The 18,769-nt window shown below is 38.6% G+C and overlaps 1 protein-coding gene across 1 annotated transcript in view; it reads left to right on the top strand.

Annotated features, from left to right (window-relative positions):
* dio3b (iodothyronine deiodinase 3b) overlaps positions 1 to 2,965 on the top strand; it is a 3,077-nt gene extending 112 nt beyond the window's left edge. The window contains exon 1 of the mRNA XM_079638988.1: positions 1 to 2,965. This exon is cut by the window's left edge and continues 112 nt beyond it. Within this exon, the coding sequence (XP_079495114.1) occupies positions 1 to 800 (800 nt within the window). The 3' untranslated portion in view covers positions 801 to 2,965.
* The last annotated feature ends 15,804 nt before the right edge of the window (positions 2,966 to 18,769 follow it).

Here is an 18,769-nt window from a genome sequence, read left to right as displayed (position 1 = left end):
TCCAAACGGCGAAGGCGTTGAAAAACGCGGCCGTGTGTCTGATGCTTCTCCCGCGGTTCCTGCTCGCGGCACTGACGCTCTGGCTCCTGGATTTTCTATGCATCCGAAGGAAGCTTTTAATGAAGATGCGGGAGAGCGACATCGCGAGCCCTGACGACCCGCCGATGTGCGTGTCCGACTCCAACAAGATGTTCACGCTCGAGTCGCTGCGCGCCGTGTGGTACGGACAGAAGCTGGACTTCTTTAAAACGGCGCGCTTGGGCGGCGCGGCGCCAAACACAGAGGTGGTTCCGCTGGACAACGCGCGTCGGAGAGGCACGCGGAGGATTCTAGACTACGCCCGCGGGAGGAGACCTCTCATTATCAACTTCGGGAGCTGCTCCTGACCGCCGTTCATGACGCGCCTGTCGGCGTTCCAACGCGTCGCACGGCAGTACGCGGACATCGCGGACTCGCTGCTGGTGTACATCGAGGAAGCGCATCCGTCAGACGGCTGGGTGAGCTCCGACGCGCCGTTTCAGATCCCGCGGCACCGCTGCCTGGAGGACCGGCTCCGCGCCGCGGAGCTCATGAACCAGAAAGTACCGGAGAGCGCAATAGTCGTGGACACCATGGAGAACTCGTCCAACTCGGCGTACGGCGCGTATTTCGAGCGCCTCTACATATTAAAGGACGAGAAGGTCGTGTATCAAGGCGGGAGGGGTCCGGAGGGCTACCGGATCTCGGAGCTCAGAGACTGGCTCGAGCGTTACCGGAACGAGCTGGAAGCGTCTGACGCGCCGGTGGTTGTGCACGTGTAAAAGACGCGCGCGGATGGATGTTTGGATGTTTTCCACTTCTCTCGTGTCCTTATCATAAAGACATAAAAACATGCACTCTAAAAAAAAAAAATGTTGGGTTGTTTTAAAGTTGGGTCAAATATGGATAAACCCAGTCATTGCGTTGGGTTACATTTTTAAATTGCATTTTTAACCCGACGGTTTGGGTTTGTTCATATTTGACCCAAAATTGGGTTAAAACAACCCAGCAAATTTTTTTTTGAGTGTACTTACTGTTTGCGCTCTTAACAACAGGGCCATTGAAGCCGTTTATACTGGGATCTTTATAATGTTAAGCTTCTACAGATCAGTGTTTTTGGTTCCACTTTATTTCGATAGTCCACTTTAGACATTCAACTAACTATAAGTAACTTTTCAATTAACTCTCAGAGTATTAGTAGACTGTTAGGTTAGGGTTAGGAGGATAAGTTTACTTGTAGTTGTAAAGTTCCTTATAGTCAGATCATCACAATAAAGAGTTATCAGATATGAAGTCCACTAATCCTCCAATGACAGTGAGTTGACATGTAGTTGCAAAGTTACTTATAGTTATTAGGATGTCCTAAGTGGACTATCGAAATAAAGTGTTACCGTGTTTTTTTGGGTTCTTCAAAATAAGCTAATGGTTCTTTGGATTAAGATAGTTTTCCATTGAGCTTGAGCCAGGCTTTTGTACCCAGGGGTCCATCGCTGTAAAGCCGTCTCCTCAGGTAGCCTAAAAATGGGTTACACACCATTTAAAAAGTCATTTATAACAATTCATAACAGTTGCACATTTCACTTTGTTTACAGTGTGGACCCCTGGGGGCCGCGAAGGAGGTGTGGAGAAAAATTAGTTTTTTTAAAATATATTTTCATGACATATATATATATATATATATAAGATGGATGGATGTTTTCCCAGCAAACTCTTGTGTCTTTATAATGAAGTAATTAGCTGTGTTCAAAACCCAATGTGAATGTGTGTTTTTGTTGCATTCTTTACATCACAGAAATGCTTTTTAGAAATGAAAAAGAAAAAATATTGATGTTTCAATACAGGTTCAAAACAGGAATAAACGTCAGATTTTCTATGACATTTCCAACAGTTTGATAAACATTCCGCTTAGAAGTATATAATGCGTTATGTTCGTTCTGAAGTGTCGTGGAGCTTCTCATACGGGTCTCGCACTGCAAAAAGCTTTTCTTACCCAGTATTTGTGTCTTGTTTCCAGTCCAAATATCTAAAAATTCTTGAATCAAGATGCATTTATGAGTTTTCTGGGGGGGGAAATCAAAACGAAGTGAGTTTTTGCTTAAAACAAGCAATGGGGTCAGAAAAATATCTTGTTTCCATTTGAATTAAGATTATTTTTCTGAGCCCATGGTCAGAATATTTAGCTTGTTTTAAGCAAAAACTCACTTCATTTAGATTTTGTTCCTCCAGAAAACAAGACATAATATCTTATGGCATTTTACTGTAGTAAATGCATCTTGATTTAAGCATTTGTGAGCATGTTTTGCAGTGTGAGCGCCTGAGAGCCCTCGATCCGGAGGAGGACGCGTCACACACACTGTGGAGATGAGCATCTCACCAGGTTTTGAACACAGCCGTCAAACCAGTGTCTTCAGCTGCTGCTACAGACTCACACACACATTACTGCAGATGTTGGCTTTACTTTCACGCAGACAGTTATCTAGACAGATGTGTAAGCGACCGCATGATAGCTGTTGTGCTTTCGTCTCTGTTCTTCTTGTTTTATGTCAATCCAACCTGGCATTTTATTTGAAATATTGCAAAAACAGTATATCTGTCTATAACATATCCTATTTTTATTTTTGTATGGTATCTTTCCCTTGTGAGTGTGTGTGTGTGTGTGTGTGTGTGTGTGTGTGTGTGTGTGTGTGTGTGTGTGTGTGTGTGTGTGTGTGTGTGTGTGTGTGAGTGACAGAATGTGCGGCCAGGAGGCCGTTTCATTGTACTCTGGAGTTATTGTGAAGATCGGTTTTTAAAAGGATTTTAACCAGAAAACCGATACTGATGTAATTTGACACTAGAGTACAGGACAGAGAAATGGCCTCCAGACGTATTGCCAAATGTTGTTTTGTAAATGGTGTATATTTTATTGAACACTTTTTTTTAAATAAATGGTAGAGCACCCTCTAAATCGGTTTTATCCATAATTTCTAAGTGTGTTAGAGACTCGGCTGGACCTGAAATGTGAAAAATAAACAGTTATGTGAGATATAGCGATATAATGTGAGGTAAATGATGCATTTCTGTGAATACTTGTTTTCCTGACTAGAATATTTCTTTGTATCTGGGACATTACACGCCAAACGTACTGATTATCTCTCATATTGCCTGTTTATAGGGATGTAAAAACAACACGTTTAGCTTCAAAATGCATAATTAGGCATTGGGAAATTTTTATTCTGTTTAAGTAATGGATAACGCTTCACGATAAGGTTCATTAGTTAATATTAGTTAATTAATATTGCCCATGTGCATTTTAAAAAAGTAAAGACCACTCACATTTCCTTCATATCAAGTTAAAATCCACCTAACTAGGCTCTCGAGGAATGAGCTTTAACATGAGAAAGATGAGCGATCTTAGAGATGATCGTCTGAGAGAGAGAGAGAGAGAGAGAGAGAGAGAGAGAGAGCGCTAACAGAAAGCTGGTAATAGTGTTTGATTGAGCCAACACTATTACCAATGACTATACACTTAAAAAAAAAAAATATATATATATAATAAATAAAAACCTGGGTTAAAAACAACCCAGTTTGGGTTGTTCTTAACCGAAGGGCTGGGTAAATATGACGGAACACGTTGGGTTAATTTTACCCAGAACATTGGGTTGTTTTTTAAACCCAGAATATTGGGTTGAATCACTTTTACTATAAGCTTACTTTTACTAAACACATGGATTAACGATTAGAGACTAACTTAAATCCTCTAAATGTTTTTAAATACTCCACACAACCACTGGTTTGCACGATAATTCCTTTATTTTCAATCATTTTTTACAGTATAGCATATTTTTATATAGCTTTAATACATATTGCCCACATTTAAGCTTGTTTAATAAACATTAGAAGTAAAAATGAAACATTCAGAAGTAATTATGTGTAATCGACCAATCTCTGTTGTCCCGTTTCCACCGCAACGGCACTGGATCAGGCGCAAATTTGCCTGCAATAAATAACTAAACCCCTGGGTTGTTACGTCTGACTCAGGATCTGGGTAACACAAAAACTACACTCTAAAAAATGCTGGGTTGTTTCAACCCAATTTGGGGTCAAATGTGGACAAACCCAAACGGGTTAAAAATGTAATTTAAAAATTTAACCCAACGGCTGGGTTTGTCCATATTTGACCCAAAATTGGGTGGAAAGAACCCAGCATTTTTTAGAGTGTACCCAAACACTGGGTTGTTACATCTGACCCAGGATCTGGTTAACACAAAAACTACCCAAACACTGGGTTGTTACGTCTGACCCAGGATCTGGGTAACACAAAAACTACCCAAACACTGGGTTGTTACGTCTGACCCAGGATCTGGGAAACACAAAAACTACCCAAACACTGAAAAAATAACCCAAGAGTTTTTAGAGTGTAGGGACATTTCACTGCACACAAACATCTGAATGTCTCCATCACCCCTAAAGCACTGAAGCTCATGCGTTACAGTGATTTATCACACACGTGAGTGGTTTTACACATAAAAGTTTATCGTGCGGATGCATAAGTCTCTCGTGCGCATGCAGTAGTTTCTCGTGCGCATGCAATAGTTTCTCTTGCACATGCAAAAGATTCTCGTGCGCATGCAAAAGTTTCTTGTGCGCATGCAAAAGTTTCTTGTGCACATGCAAAAGATTCTCGTGCGCATGCAAAAGTTTCTTGTGCACATGCAAAAGATTCACGTGCGCATGCAAAAGATTCTCGTGCACATGCAAAAGATTCTCGTGCGCATGCAAAAGTTTCTTGTGCGCATGCTAAAGTTTCTCGTGCACATGCAAAAGATTCTCGTGCGCATGCAAAAGATTCTCGTGCGCAAGCAAAAGATTCTCGTGCGCAAGCAAAAGATTCTCGTGCGCATGCAAAAGATTCTCGTGCGCAAGCAAAAGATTCTCGTGCGCATGCAATAGTTTCTCCTCCGCAAGCAAAAGATTCTCATGCGCATGCAAAAGATTCTCATGCGCATGCAATAGTCTCTCGTGCGCATGCAAAAGATTCTCGTGCGCAAGCAAAAGATTCTCGTGCACATCCAAAAGATTCTCGTGCGCATGCAATAGTTTCTCCTCCGCAAGCAAAAGATTCTCGTGCACATGCAATAGTTTCTCATGCACAAGCAAAAGATTCTCGTGCGCAAGCAAAAGATTCTCGTGCGCATGCAATAGTTTCTCCTCCGCAAGCAAAAGATTCTCATGCGCATGCAATAGTCTCTCGTGCGCATGCAAAAGATTCTCATGCGCATGCAAAAGATTCTCGTGCACATCCAAAAGATTCTCGTGCGCATGCAATAGTTTCTCCTCCGCAAGCAAAAGATTCTCGTGCACATGCAATAGTTTCTCCTCCGCAAGCAAAAGATTCTCGTGCACATGCAATAGTTTCTCGTGCGCATGCAATAGTTTCTCATGCACAAGCAAAAGATTCTCGTGCACATCCAAAAGATTCTCGTGCACAAGCAAAAGATTCTCGTGCACAAGCAAAAGATTCTCGTGCACATGCAATAGTTTCTCCTCCGCAAGCAAAAGATTCTAGTGCGCATGCAAAAGATTCTCGTGCGCAAGCAAAAGATTCTCGTGCACATCCAAAAGATTCTCGTGCGCATGCAATAGTTTCTCATGCACAAGCAAAAGATTCTCGTGCGCAAGCAATAGTTTCTCATGCACATCCAAAAGATTCTCGTGCGCATGCAATAGTTTCTCGTGCGCATACAATAGTTTCTCCTCCGCAAGCAAAAGATTCTCGTGCACATCCAAAAGATTCTCGTGCGCATGCAATAGTTTCTCGTGCACCAACTCGCGTTTGAATCTGCCTTTTACTTTACCTTTTAACAAATACAACTTCTGATTTATTAATGTATTAGTAAGTGTTGAAATTAATATTTACTAAGATTAACAAATTCTGTAGAAGTATGAAAGGGGGTTCATTCTTAGTTCATGTTAACTAATGAACACTTTACTAATTGTAAAGTGTTACCGATATTATTGCGTACTGTTTTATAATAAACTTCAATACACTGAGGTGCAAATAATATCTGCCACAGAAGAGACTTCTATAAAAAAAAAACATGAATTATTCCAATCTTCTCTGTCCTTAAAATGCTGCGGTTCAGTGTGTTTGACAAAAGAACGTCTATCCTAGTGTTTAGACAAAGGAAAGATGTCTTGTCAGATTTTCCATGATGTTCTTGTCCTTATCAAACACTCGTCTGCAATCTGACAGGATGGAGTTTGTTGGATGGACGATCCCGTTTCTGCGGCCCACACTCCGCTGATTGTTTAGTCTGTGTTTGAACAAAGAGCGAGAGAGATTGTTTGGGCCGGTTTCGGGGGATGGATGGAAATACGTGAGGCTTGAGTGCTTCATGATGGCTTTTGAATGAGTCTCTCTGAGTGCAGAGCAGCAGGAGATGTGATTAAGGCCCACGTGGCGCTCGTCCTCGCGGCTCGATTTAATGTATTCAGTCCTCTTCTTTATCAGCCGTGCGAGGAGTCCTTTAATCTGCACTGCGTGTTCCTCTCGCCAACACTATTCACCTGCTCACTAAGAGGATCCTGTCGTCTGCCATCGACGATCCATCAGAAAAACAAGGCTTTTCATTTCCTGTTTTCACCACCAATCAATAACAGACATTAACAGTAAAAGGTGAGGTGTTTATAGACCATTAATAATAAAGGTTATGCAGTGATGCCGTAGAAGAAACATTTTTGGTTCCCCAAAGAACCTTAGTTTCAGTGAAGAAGTTATAAAATAAACCAACATTCTATAAAGAACCTTGTGCAATGGAAAGATTCCATGGATTTTAAAGGTTCTTCACGAACCCATCGATGCCATTAAAGAACCTTTATAAGGCATATCGCTCTGGCTCTGTCTTCTGATTGGTCAATCAAATAGTGATCCAGTAACAGTAGAACCAATGAGGTTCATTCTCGTGTTACGCATCACGTTTGAGCTTCTCAAGAACCAATGAGGTTCATTCCCGTGTTACGCATCACGTTTGAGCTTCTCTGAGAACCAATGAGGTTCATTCCCGTGTTACGCATCACGTTTGAGCTTCTCAAGAACCAATGAGGTTCATTCTCGTGTTACGCATCACGTTTGAGCTTCTCTGAGAACCAATGAGGTTCATTCTCGTGTTACGCATCACGTTTGAGCTTCTCAAGAACCAATGAGGTTCATTCCCGTGTTACGCATCACGTTTGAGCTTCTCTGAGAACCAATGAGGTTCATTCCCGTGTTACGCATCACGTTTGAGCTTCTCAAGAACCAATGAGGATCATTCTCATGTTACGCATCACGTTTGAGCTTCTCAAGAACCAATGAGGATCATTCTCATGTTACGCATCACGTTTGAGCTTCTCAAGAACCAATGAGGATCATTCTCGTGTTACGCATCACGTTTGAGCTTCTCTGAGAACCAATGAGGTTCATTCTCGTGTTACGCATCACGTTTGAGCTTCTCAAGAACCAATGAGGATCATTCTCGTGTTACGCATCACGTTTGAGCTTCTCAAGAACCAATGAGGTTCATTCTCGTGTTACGCATCACGTTTGATCTTCTCAAGAACCAATGAGGATCATTCTCGTGTTACGCATCACGTTTGAGTTTCTTCAAGAACCAATGAGGATCATTCTCGTGTTACGCATCACGTTTGAGCTTCTCAAGAACCAATGAGGTTCAATCTTGTGTTACGCATCACGTTTGAGCTTCTCAAGAACCAATGAGGATCATTCTCGTGTTACGCATCACGTTTGATCTTCTCAAGAACCAATGAGGTTCATTCTCGTGTTACGCATCACGTTTGAGCTTCTCAAGAACCAATGAGGATCATTCTCGTGTTACGCATCACGTTTGATCTTCTCAAGAACCAATGAGGATCATTCTCGTGTTACGCATCACGTTTGAGCTTCTCAAGAACCAATGAGGATCATTCTGGTGTTACGCATCACGTTTGAGCTTCTCGAGAACCAATGAGGATCATTCTCATGTTACGCATCACGTTTGAGTTTCTTCAAGAACCAATGAGGATCATTCTCGTGTTACGCATCACGTTTGAGCTTCTCAAGAACCAATGAGGTTCATTCTCGTGTTACGCATCACGTTTGAGTTTCTTCAAGAACCAATGAGGATCATTCTCGTGTTACGCATCACGTTTGAGTTTCTTCAAGAACCAATGAGGATCATTCTCGTGTTACGCATCACGTTTGAGCTTCTCAAGAACCAATGAGGATCATTCTCGTGTTACGCATCACGTTTGAGCTTCTCAAGAACCAATGAGGTTCATTCTCGTGTTACGCATCACGATTGAGCTTCTCAAGAACCAATGAGGTTCATTCTCGTGTTACGCATCACGTTTGAGCTTCTCTGAGAACCAATGAGGATCATTCTCGTGTTACGCATCACGTTTGAGCTTCTCAAGAACCAATGAGGATCATTCTCGTGTTACGCATCACGTTTGAGCTTCTCTGAGAACCAATGAGGATCATTCTCGTGTTACGCATCACGTTTGAGCTTCTCAAGAACCAATGAGGATCATTCTCGTGTTACGCATCACGTTTGAGCTTCTCTGAGAACCAATGAGGATCATTCTCGTGTTACGCATCACGTTTGAGCTTCTCAAGAACCAATGAGGATCATTCTCGTGTTACGCATCACGTTTGAGCTTCTCTGAGAACCAATGAGGATCATTCTTGTGTTAAGCATCACGTTTGAGCTTCTCAAGAACCAATGAGGTTCATTCTCGTGTTACGCATCACGTTTGAGCTTCTCAAGAACCAATGAGGTGTTAATATCTGATAATTGCTGTCTTAGTTTTGCTATATCTAAGTTTTAACCCTGTGAATGATAAATGTGCATTATATAATAAAGTTCATAAAGTCTCACAGCTGATAGAAAAGAAGGAAAGGAGCTTCATAAACAGTCTCTCTGTCTCGCTCTCTCTTGTGTAAGAGTCGTCCGCTCAAGCTCGTGCAGAAGAGACACAATATGAATTATTATGATAAAAGGTCACCAGATTAAAACAAAATGTCAGCGCTTCGGAGGCCTGCAACACTTTAAGCTCACTTCTGATTGTGTGTGTGTGTGTGTGTGTGTGTGTGTGTGTGTGTGTGTGTGTGTGTGTGTGTGTGTGTGTGTGTGTGTGTGTGTGTGTGTGTGTGTGTGTGTGTGTGTGTGTGTGTGTGTGTGTGTGTGTGTGTGTGTGTGTGTGAAAATGTGCATGACAAAGCAAATCAATATTGATTCCATTGGCAAATTCCATTGCTGATATGAGTTGATTTCTCAAACTGTGTTCTGGTTTACAAGAGACCAAACAAAAGCCTGCAATCAAAAGTAATCATATCTCAATATGAACTATGAACATGAATCTTATAATATTAATATTTCTCATTAAATTCTGTCAAATATCAAATCCCCCGGATAAATTACAATATATATATATTTTTTTATAATAAACATTGAACTTTCCTCATCGCCGTGCATTAAGGCCCTGTTTACATGAGAACGCTCGCGGGTGAAAACGTAAAAATATTTGATTGGATGTGCCTTTCGTTTACACGGCGACGGCGTTTTTGGGGCTTAAAAACGCAAAAAAGTGAAACCACCCTCCAGAGTGGAAATGTTAAAAACGCTCCACCGTCGCGTTCCCGTCTAAAGGGTAAAAACGCAAAAGTCTGCTAGACAGTGAAGGCGTCGCGTACGCGTTTATGTCACAGGCATGCGCCAGTACAGGAAAATAACAAAACATTATCAAACTAAAATATAGCATTAATTTCATTGACAAAAATAATAATAATTCTGAGCGACACACGAAGAGCAGCGAGGGTTAAAACAACAGCTTTACCGTATTAAACATGAAGAACTGTGTCAGCGTCTCTTTCACTGTCAGTGCTCCACATCGCCACCTAGCCGCCTGGAGTGCACACTACATCCAATCTCACACACTTTTGCGTCACCATATGCACGCAGATTTCCCCCTCATAACGCTCGTCTAAACGCAGAATAAAAAGTGATAACGCAATGCCATCTTTGCGTTTTCTCTTCAGATCGTTTTCGTGTAAACATAGCCTAAGACAATATAGAGAAACATCCTAGATCCTATTTATATACGGATGTTAGATCCGTAAAACCTTTAGTTGATTGGGACTTCTTAAAGTCCTCCTGTGGTGTAAATCCAGCTGTTAATGTAGTTTATGTGTCTATGTGGTGTTATTAATCTGCTGTAACACACACCATGTGTAAGTTCATAAGTGGACAGCATTGCTGAGTATTTTCTGCTTAAAACTGCAGTGAACCAAAGACAGTCTCAAACACACGGTTTGAAATCGCTGGTGTTTCTGACGTCACACACTACCTTGACCAATCAGATCAACGTGTGATCGTCCACCAGTGGATCTCTGAGTGAGTGAGTGAGTGGAGGCGGGGCTCATTTGCATATTCATAGAGCCGCACATACTAAATGAGGCAAGGGTGTCGAGTTACATTCAAGATATTTTAAAAGGGAAAAACGTTTAAATATGTAATTTTGATGATAAAAGATGAGTTTTAAAGGATTAGTTCACTTTTAAAATGAAAATTCTGTCATCATATACTCACCCTTAAGTCGTTTCAAACCTGTATGAATTTCTTTCCTCTGCTGAACACAAAGGAAGATATTTAGAAGAATGTCGGTAACTAGACAGTTTTTGGTTCCCATTGACTTCCCTATAGTATATTTTTTTCCTACTATGGCAGTCATTGGGAACCAAAAACTGTCTGGTTACCGACATTCTTCTAAATATCTTCCTTTGTGTTCAGCAGAGGAAAGAAATTCATACAGGTTTGAAACAACTTAAGGGTGAGTATATGATGACAGAATTTTCATTTTAAAAGTGAACTAATCCTTTAAGGGATACAATTATTGACTACAGGGGGACTTTAATGATTGCCCTGATGGTCAAAATAGGAATTTTCAATGTTTTATCTATTTTTTTACAGAAACTTTCCATTTTGTGAAGCTCAACAATCTTTTGCTGCACATCAGAACTATATTCTTTGGTTTTACTCATTGTGATTAAGGGAATCTGTCCTGTGTGTTTCCTCATATATATACTTAATACTTAAAGGGCACCTATTATGGAATTTTGAAATGTACCTTTCATGTAGTGTGTAACATAGATCTAAGTGAACAAAAACATCCTGCAAAGTTTGAAATATGAAAGTGCACCGTATATAAAGTTATTGTCTTTCAAAAGTAAGAGTCGACTCTGAGTCATTTTTATGAATCGTTAGAAGACCGAAGCTTTTTCTCTGACTAGATGACGTCAACTTGTCAAGTTATTTGAATACGATACGCCCACTTATTGCGCTCCAAGGCCAGCAGGGAAACATCATGGCGACGAGACGCTGCGTTCTGAAGTGCGAGTCAAAAGCAAACTTTTTTCATCTGCCCAAGGAGGAGCATTTGAAGACTAAGTGGCTACAATTCATATATACAACTATACCACAGAAGTATAGTCCGAGCCTTGTGCTTTGTTCGCGTCATTTTGAAGACGATTACTTTTTAGATGCAATCAAACTTGGATTCGCGAGCCGGCTGATATTGAAGGAAGGTTCAGTTCCAAGTGTATTTGCATCAGCTTCCCTCCTCCGTATCACAACCTGTAAGTGTTATTAATAATTGTTGCTTTTATATTTTATGTAGCATGCTTATTAATAATTATTTTGTTTGTTGTGTAAGCACCGTTTAGCTTCTAGGTCTTCAATGGCAATTGTATTGAGATATGTGAAGTGTTTGTCGTTGTTTTCGGAATTGTCTTAAAGAATAGAGTAATACCTCGTAGTAACGTAACTGCATTTTTTTTTTTTTGTAAAAACGTTATGTTTATGCATCGGGCTAATGCAAACAAAGACTGATTGTGCTTTTACAATGTGAACTCTGGGCTATGCTCGCTAACATAACATTACATTCTTTATCTTATTTTTTGTTTTTTACTACAAACTACAAAGCAGTGGACTATAATCATTATTATAACACGATTTAATTGATAAAAGCATCATTGTACTCCGTGTTAAAAATAACGTAAACACTGCTGGGTCATCTGACCAATCGCAGATTAGCGTCGCGCAAAGGAGGGGTTTGGAAAAATGAGTCGTTGAACGAATCATTTGGGAGTCGGTGAGCAAATCAGGTAAAAATAAATGCATATTATACGACAACAAAAGTGTTTTTTGACATTGCATGCATGTAAAACTGTTGTTGGGGACTCCCTAAACAACATTAGGAACATTTTAAATGTCATAATAGGATAATTTCATGTTCCTAGTCACCCTGGTGTGCTAAACATGTAAATATGATTCGTAATATACTTCAGAGATATTTTACTTGAATTTCTAGGGGTGCCAATAATTATGCTGAATAAACGTGTATTAGAGAAAAACATTTATTTCATAATGAGACCCCCCCCCCCCCCCCAAAAAAAATCCTTTATTTATTTTTTTAAATAAAAAAAATCTAAAGGATTACGATGCAGATTAATTTTCACAGGCTTTTTTGTTAATATTTATCAAGGGTACCAACAATTTTGTCCATGTCTGTATATATATTTACACACACACACACACGTTCAAAAGTTTGAGAGATTTTCGAATGTTTTTTTATTGTTTCTATGTTTAGATTAAAGTCTATGATGAACGACTGCATACAGGTTATTTCCCGCGAGGGCCGTTGAAGGGAATCTGTTATTGCGATCGGCTCAAAACATCTCAAAAACATGCTCTCGGTGCATTAGGGCAAGAGAATCAATCAAACAAACTTCCAGATTCACCTCGCGTTCAGGTCAACACACCAGCAGCACATCGGGGGCTTGAACCAAATGCAGGATTACGTCCTGAAGAAAACAAGGTCTCTCTGTGTGTTCGGCCTTCACGTTCACAGATGCAAAAACTAGGGCAAGTTCTCAATAAAAGCACGGGCTCTGAATAACTCCAGATTGGCTGAAATGAGCTAAACAAATTAAGTGGCAAATGGGGCCAGATGATGTTGTTGTTTTTGGCTGGATTTGAGCTCAGGGATTGTGTTGAGACACTCCAGCGCCCTACATTTGCTGAAAGGTTTCTGATCTTGAACGGCTCCTGCGCTAGTCATATGATTACCTTGAGTCACCCCGCGTATCTTCCCATAATAGAGCGTTTAATCGGGTAATGCTTGTATGATATTACATGCAAGAGACTCGGCAAGGTCAACATGCTCTCACTCATTTTCAAGTGACGTGAACAAAGTGCTTTTTATATATGTGACCCTGGACCCCAAACCCAGTCTGGAGCCGCACGGGTATATCTGTGGCAATAGCAACTATACATTGTATGGGTCAAAATTATAGATTTTTCTTTTATGCCAAAAATCATGAGGATATTAAGATCATGTTCCATGAAGATATTTAGTAAATGTCCTACCGTAAATATATAAAACATGTATTTGTGTGAGTGAATGCAGCACAATCGTGAACATAAATGCACAACTTTAAAGGAGATTTTCTCAATGTTTAGATTTTTTTGCTTCTCAGATTCCAGATTTTCAATAGTTGTGTCTCGACCAAATATTGTCCTATCCTAACACACCACACATCACTGGAGAGATTATTTATTCAGCTTTCAGATGATGTATAAATCTCAATTTCAATAAATTGACCCATGTGACTGTGGCGCAATAGATGTTCTCCACGTGTCATTACCAATAACAAGTACCTGTCTTATCTCTGTTTAGCTGTAAAGTTCTGAGACATCCACAATTGTTTGCTCTCCATGTAGTCCAGTAGGGTGGACATTTAATTGTGGGCATCTAGTACAAGTGAGAGATAGAGTTGAGTGTCATCTGCGTACTGGTGAAATTAAATATTGCACTGGTTAATTACACCAGCTAAAGGAAGCATGTATAGGTTAAATAACAGCGGACCCAACACTGAGCCTTGAGGAACACCACAAGAAATGAAGTGACGCCTGAAGGTACGACAGTCCTATAATTCGCATCTGTAAAAACAGGCATCTGACGGCTTCACTTGGCACAAATTCACGCAAACTTATCACGGTTTTGAGCGACGAGCTTCCAGGCAAACTTTCTGACACTATGACAGTGTTCTGGTGTCTCAGAATAGATGGTGCTGTTGAATTCGAACCAAATGCATATATGGTTTTTGGTCCGCAGTCGTATCACAGTTGTAATAGTTTCCAAACTGGCTTCAAGACTGGTAATCTATTTACCCTCTGGTGCTCTTCGGTCATTTTTGACTGAAACATTGTAGGTTTTTTTTTTTTTTTACTTCATTGGAATGGTACGAAACTTGGTAAAGGTTTTGGCACTCACTGTGTGAACACACAAAACATCATGGACATGATTCGAACAGGTTAAATGGTCCTAATACAAATAGTCACATTTGTGCTCCTCGTGGTCAAAAATTACGCATTGTAAATGAATGAGAGAGGAATTTCCTCTAGTGGAAGCGTTTGGTACTGCAGCCGAACTACATCTCACTGAACGCTCATTTATTGAGATATCAACCTCAAATTTGGAGCTCAACTTGTTTAGATTTATGGCTTTGGTTTTCTTGCAGTTTTAGAGTAAAATGTTATTATGAAAATCTTTATTTCATATAAAAATTTTAAATAAGTATTTTTGTGCATTTCTCATAACAATACACGTAAAATTCTGTTACTTTAAGTTCACTTTTTAAAACTTTTTTCACTTCAGCACTTCTGCCAAGTGTCGTTTATAAAAAGAGATCAAACTTAAGTCTGTCGCTCTAAAGCGTTCAAGATTTACCACAGTTTAAGATGGAAATTAAATTTTCATGTCTATGCTCCAAAAGTGAATAAATGCAGCATAAATATAATTTAGAATTTTTAAAAATCTCCTAAAAATACAAAATATGAAATAAATAAAAACATTATCAAACTAACATATTACATTCATTTCATTGACAAAAAATAAATAAAAAATCTGTCATTTTTGACTGACATGTGAAGAGCACCAGAGGGTTAAACGATACGATGTTCTAGTTCCGTACAACACCTCCGCTTCTGTGTTTCTGTGGTTTTCCAGTCAGAGTCGGTTCCTTGTCACCAGATGGTATTATGTAATACTTCCATCAGGAGGCCAAATGACTAAAAGCAATCAAAGAATCTAGGATTTCATTCTGTCTAAAACCATTGGAAATTTTTGCACAGTAGCTTTTACCCAGTCAAAGGTGGAGTGCCTCGCTGGGTCTGTCATCAGCCGCAGAATGAGCTCATGACACCTGAGAGAAAACCATGGAGACTCCTGATGCCAGAGAGATGCATGAGGAGAGAGAGATTTTTGTTTCTGTTTTTTTTACACTTTTTGTAGCTTTTTTTTAACACATTTATTATTTGCAGTTTTAGTGGTTATAGTTATTACGATAAAAACTAAACTAAATGTAAAAACATTTTTGATAATTGGAATAAATGTGAAAATAGATAACAATAAATGAATATATATATATAATATATAGTGGCCATCATTTCAAAACTAATAAGAGTAAAGCAGAAATTAATCTTTAATTCAAGATAATCAAGTATTCCAGAGAATATAATAAAGGATATTTGATTAATCTTAATGAATTACATTTGGTAATTTTTATTAAATAATCCACAACTGCGTATAAAACATGTTAAAAATAAAAAATTTAAATAAATGGAAAACCATACACGAATAAATAAAAGGATAAATAATAAAAGTAAATAAATAAATAAATAAATAAAAAATAAAATAAGAATAAAAATACATACATAAATAAAATGGTAATCATTTCAAAACTATCAAGAGCAAAACATAAATGAATAATTAAAAAAATATAAATATTTTCCAGAGGATATAATAAAAGATATTTCATTAATATCTGTTAATGCATTACATTTTGTAGTTTTAAAAGTATTGAATTATAATAAAATTAAATACAACTAAAATACAAAAGTAAAATCTAAAGATGTGATAAACTGAAATAAAATAAAATATATAAACTAAATTCAAAACTATAATAATCATATATACAATGTGTAACGTCTTGGTCAACGTGGCAGAGAATTTCTCTTGTATTTTATATATATATATATATATATATATATATATATATATATATATATATATATATATATATATATATATATATTTATTTAGTTAGTTATTTGCAGCATGAAATCCACTTTACTTTTAAGAAATGTATTCTTAAAACAGTTTATCAATGGAGTTAAAAAACAAAATGAAGATATGCAACACTGCAAAACAAGTTCCAACATATTTTTGCTGTCGTGAACCATCATTATCAGTGACCTTTTGCCCAACCAAAATAAGGTCAGAGGTCAAAGATCTCCAGCGCTGTATGATTAAAGTGACACACAACAGGGTCAATAGTAATTAGTTTGGCACTCATCGGGGCAAACACACACACACACACACACACACAACACAGATAACAGTGATGCCAGAATAGATTGAGCAAGTGTGGACATGTGAACGCTATATCTCTCATCATTATTCTCTCTGACCCGCACATGCCATTAGTTTAGCCACTCTACCTGCCGTCCGAACTAACACACACACGAGAACAGCCTGAACAAGTCGAGACCCGGAAAGCAGCTTAGGCTGCTTTAAGATGGTTTTACCCCCACCACACCCCACCACACACACACACACACACACACACAGACGAAGGTGTTCGTTAGAAACATGCTTTTAACCCGCTGTGCTTTCCCTCATTTTTGACCAATACATTTTTACATTTTTTTTTTTTTGCTACATCAGAATAGTACAAAATGATGGGCAAACACACACACACACACACACACACACACACACACACACACACACACACACACACACACACACACACACACGTGATTGGAAAGGTTAAAAGGTCCTGAATTCTTTCTTTTTTTTAAATGAGTTTCCTCTAGTGGAAGCGTTTGGTACTGCAGCCGAACACAATCTGACTGATTTTGAAAAATATATATTTCAATAAAAAAATTTTAATAGTACTTTTGTGCATTTTTCCTTACAATACATGTCAAATTCTATAACTTTGTTTACGTTGACTTTTTAAAACTTGTTTCACTTCAGCAATAATCTGCAAGTGTGGTGTGTGTAAAGAGATCAAACTTCAGTCTGTCGCTCTAAAGCGTTCAAGATTTAAAGTCAATAAATTGTTTATAAATACTTTTCGCTTTACCTGTGCAAGCTTGAGAACTTTTTACTTCATAGTTTTTGCTGTTGTAATGAAATTGTTATTCTAGAACATGGTGGCAACTTCCAGTTTCTAAGATGTTTCTAACATATTTGAAGCAGTAGTTTAAAAAAACAAAAAACTAGTGTATATAAACTATAACTACTAGCTTTTTGACTATGGTAAATATGGAAATATACATTATTTATATGCAGGCGTGGCTCATGTGTGTACAGACAGGCAAAATATTTATCAATAGATCCATACAATAAACTTACAATAGTGTAATTTATGAATAATAAATGCTTTAAAAAAAGAAACAGTTCTGAAAATTACATGTCGGCCATAACTTCCATTACATGACTTGATATATATAATATATATAATCAGAAACTCGTATATTGGATCCGTGCATTAGATCTTAAAGTGACATCAGCCTAATAAACCTGTCATTAATGAGAATCAAACTCAAGACAAAGAGAGAATGATGAACTTTAATAATAATCTTTATATTTAATGCATACAATGAAGATTATGCAGTGTTTCATTTTTGTGCCAAAACATAAATATGCCATAACTCCCATTACACGACTTTATATTTTGACAGTCTACGCTTACAAAATTTCACCTTTAAATATGGAATTTAAAAAATAAATAAATGCATATACGTCTTTCTGGGTCAAAACGGACCCGGATGCATTATGAGGGTTAAGATATCCCAGAATAACTCATTTTACTCCCTATATGGTTTCAAAAATGTGTGTTTCGCACTAAAAAAGCCCGAAACTGTGCCATATTGCATGAGAGAGTGAAATAAAGCTTCCTTTTTTCGGGCGAGAGACACTGAGACTCGGACCGGGTTTTGGTCTGACATCTGCATCCCTCGTTACCATGGCAACCATGTTGCTATGAGATCAATCTATTTGTGCCATAATAGAAAGGCATGGAGTGTCTTTGTTATACAGGAGTGTGTGTGCGGAAGCAGCGGCACACCTCACGCTGTAGACGATACACTCTTGTGTAACGGGTCATGCTCAATGTGCACTTCTATTGCAGACGCGGATGTGCAGGTCATATTTTAAACCGAATGCATGTTTTTGACAATATCGTGAGTTTCAGGCCAAGCTGATCCCCATACTGAGGACAACTGTGTGAAAACAAAATGGAATCTATAAATGCAGTATAAATTAAAATGTTGTTTCACACCATGTACATGTATATAATGCATTTATACCTATTTACATAAAAAAACGTGAATTATTTATATTTAAATTAAGACTTCAGATGCAAAAGCCTCATTTTTCTTTAATGTTAACTTTTTTTAAGGGGGGGGGGGGGGTATAGTGAGTTTGAAGTGAAAGTATTTGATGAACGTATACTATGTGCGGAGAGCATTCACTCAATATTATTATCTCATATATATGTATGTGTGTGTGTGTGTGTGTGTGTGTGTGTGTGTGTGTGTGTGTGTGTGTGTGTGTGTGTGTGTGTGTGTGTGTGTGTGTGTGTGTGTGTGTGTGTGTGTGT

This window comes from Phoxinus phoxinus (assembly GCF_949152265.1).
Source record: "Phoxinus phoxinus genome assembly, chromosome: 16".
In the NCBI taxonomy this organism is placed as follows: Eukaryota; Metazoa; Chordata; class Actinopteri; order Cypriniformes; family Leuciscidae; genus Phoxinus; species Phoxinus phoxinus.
The sequence above is the reverse complement of the archived record's forward strand: the minus strand, read 5'-3'. Positions and strand labels throughout refer to the sequence as shown.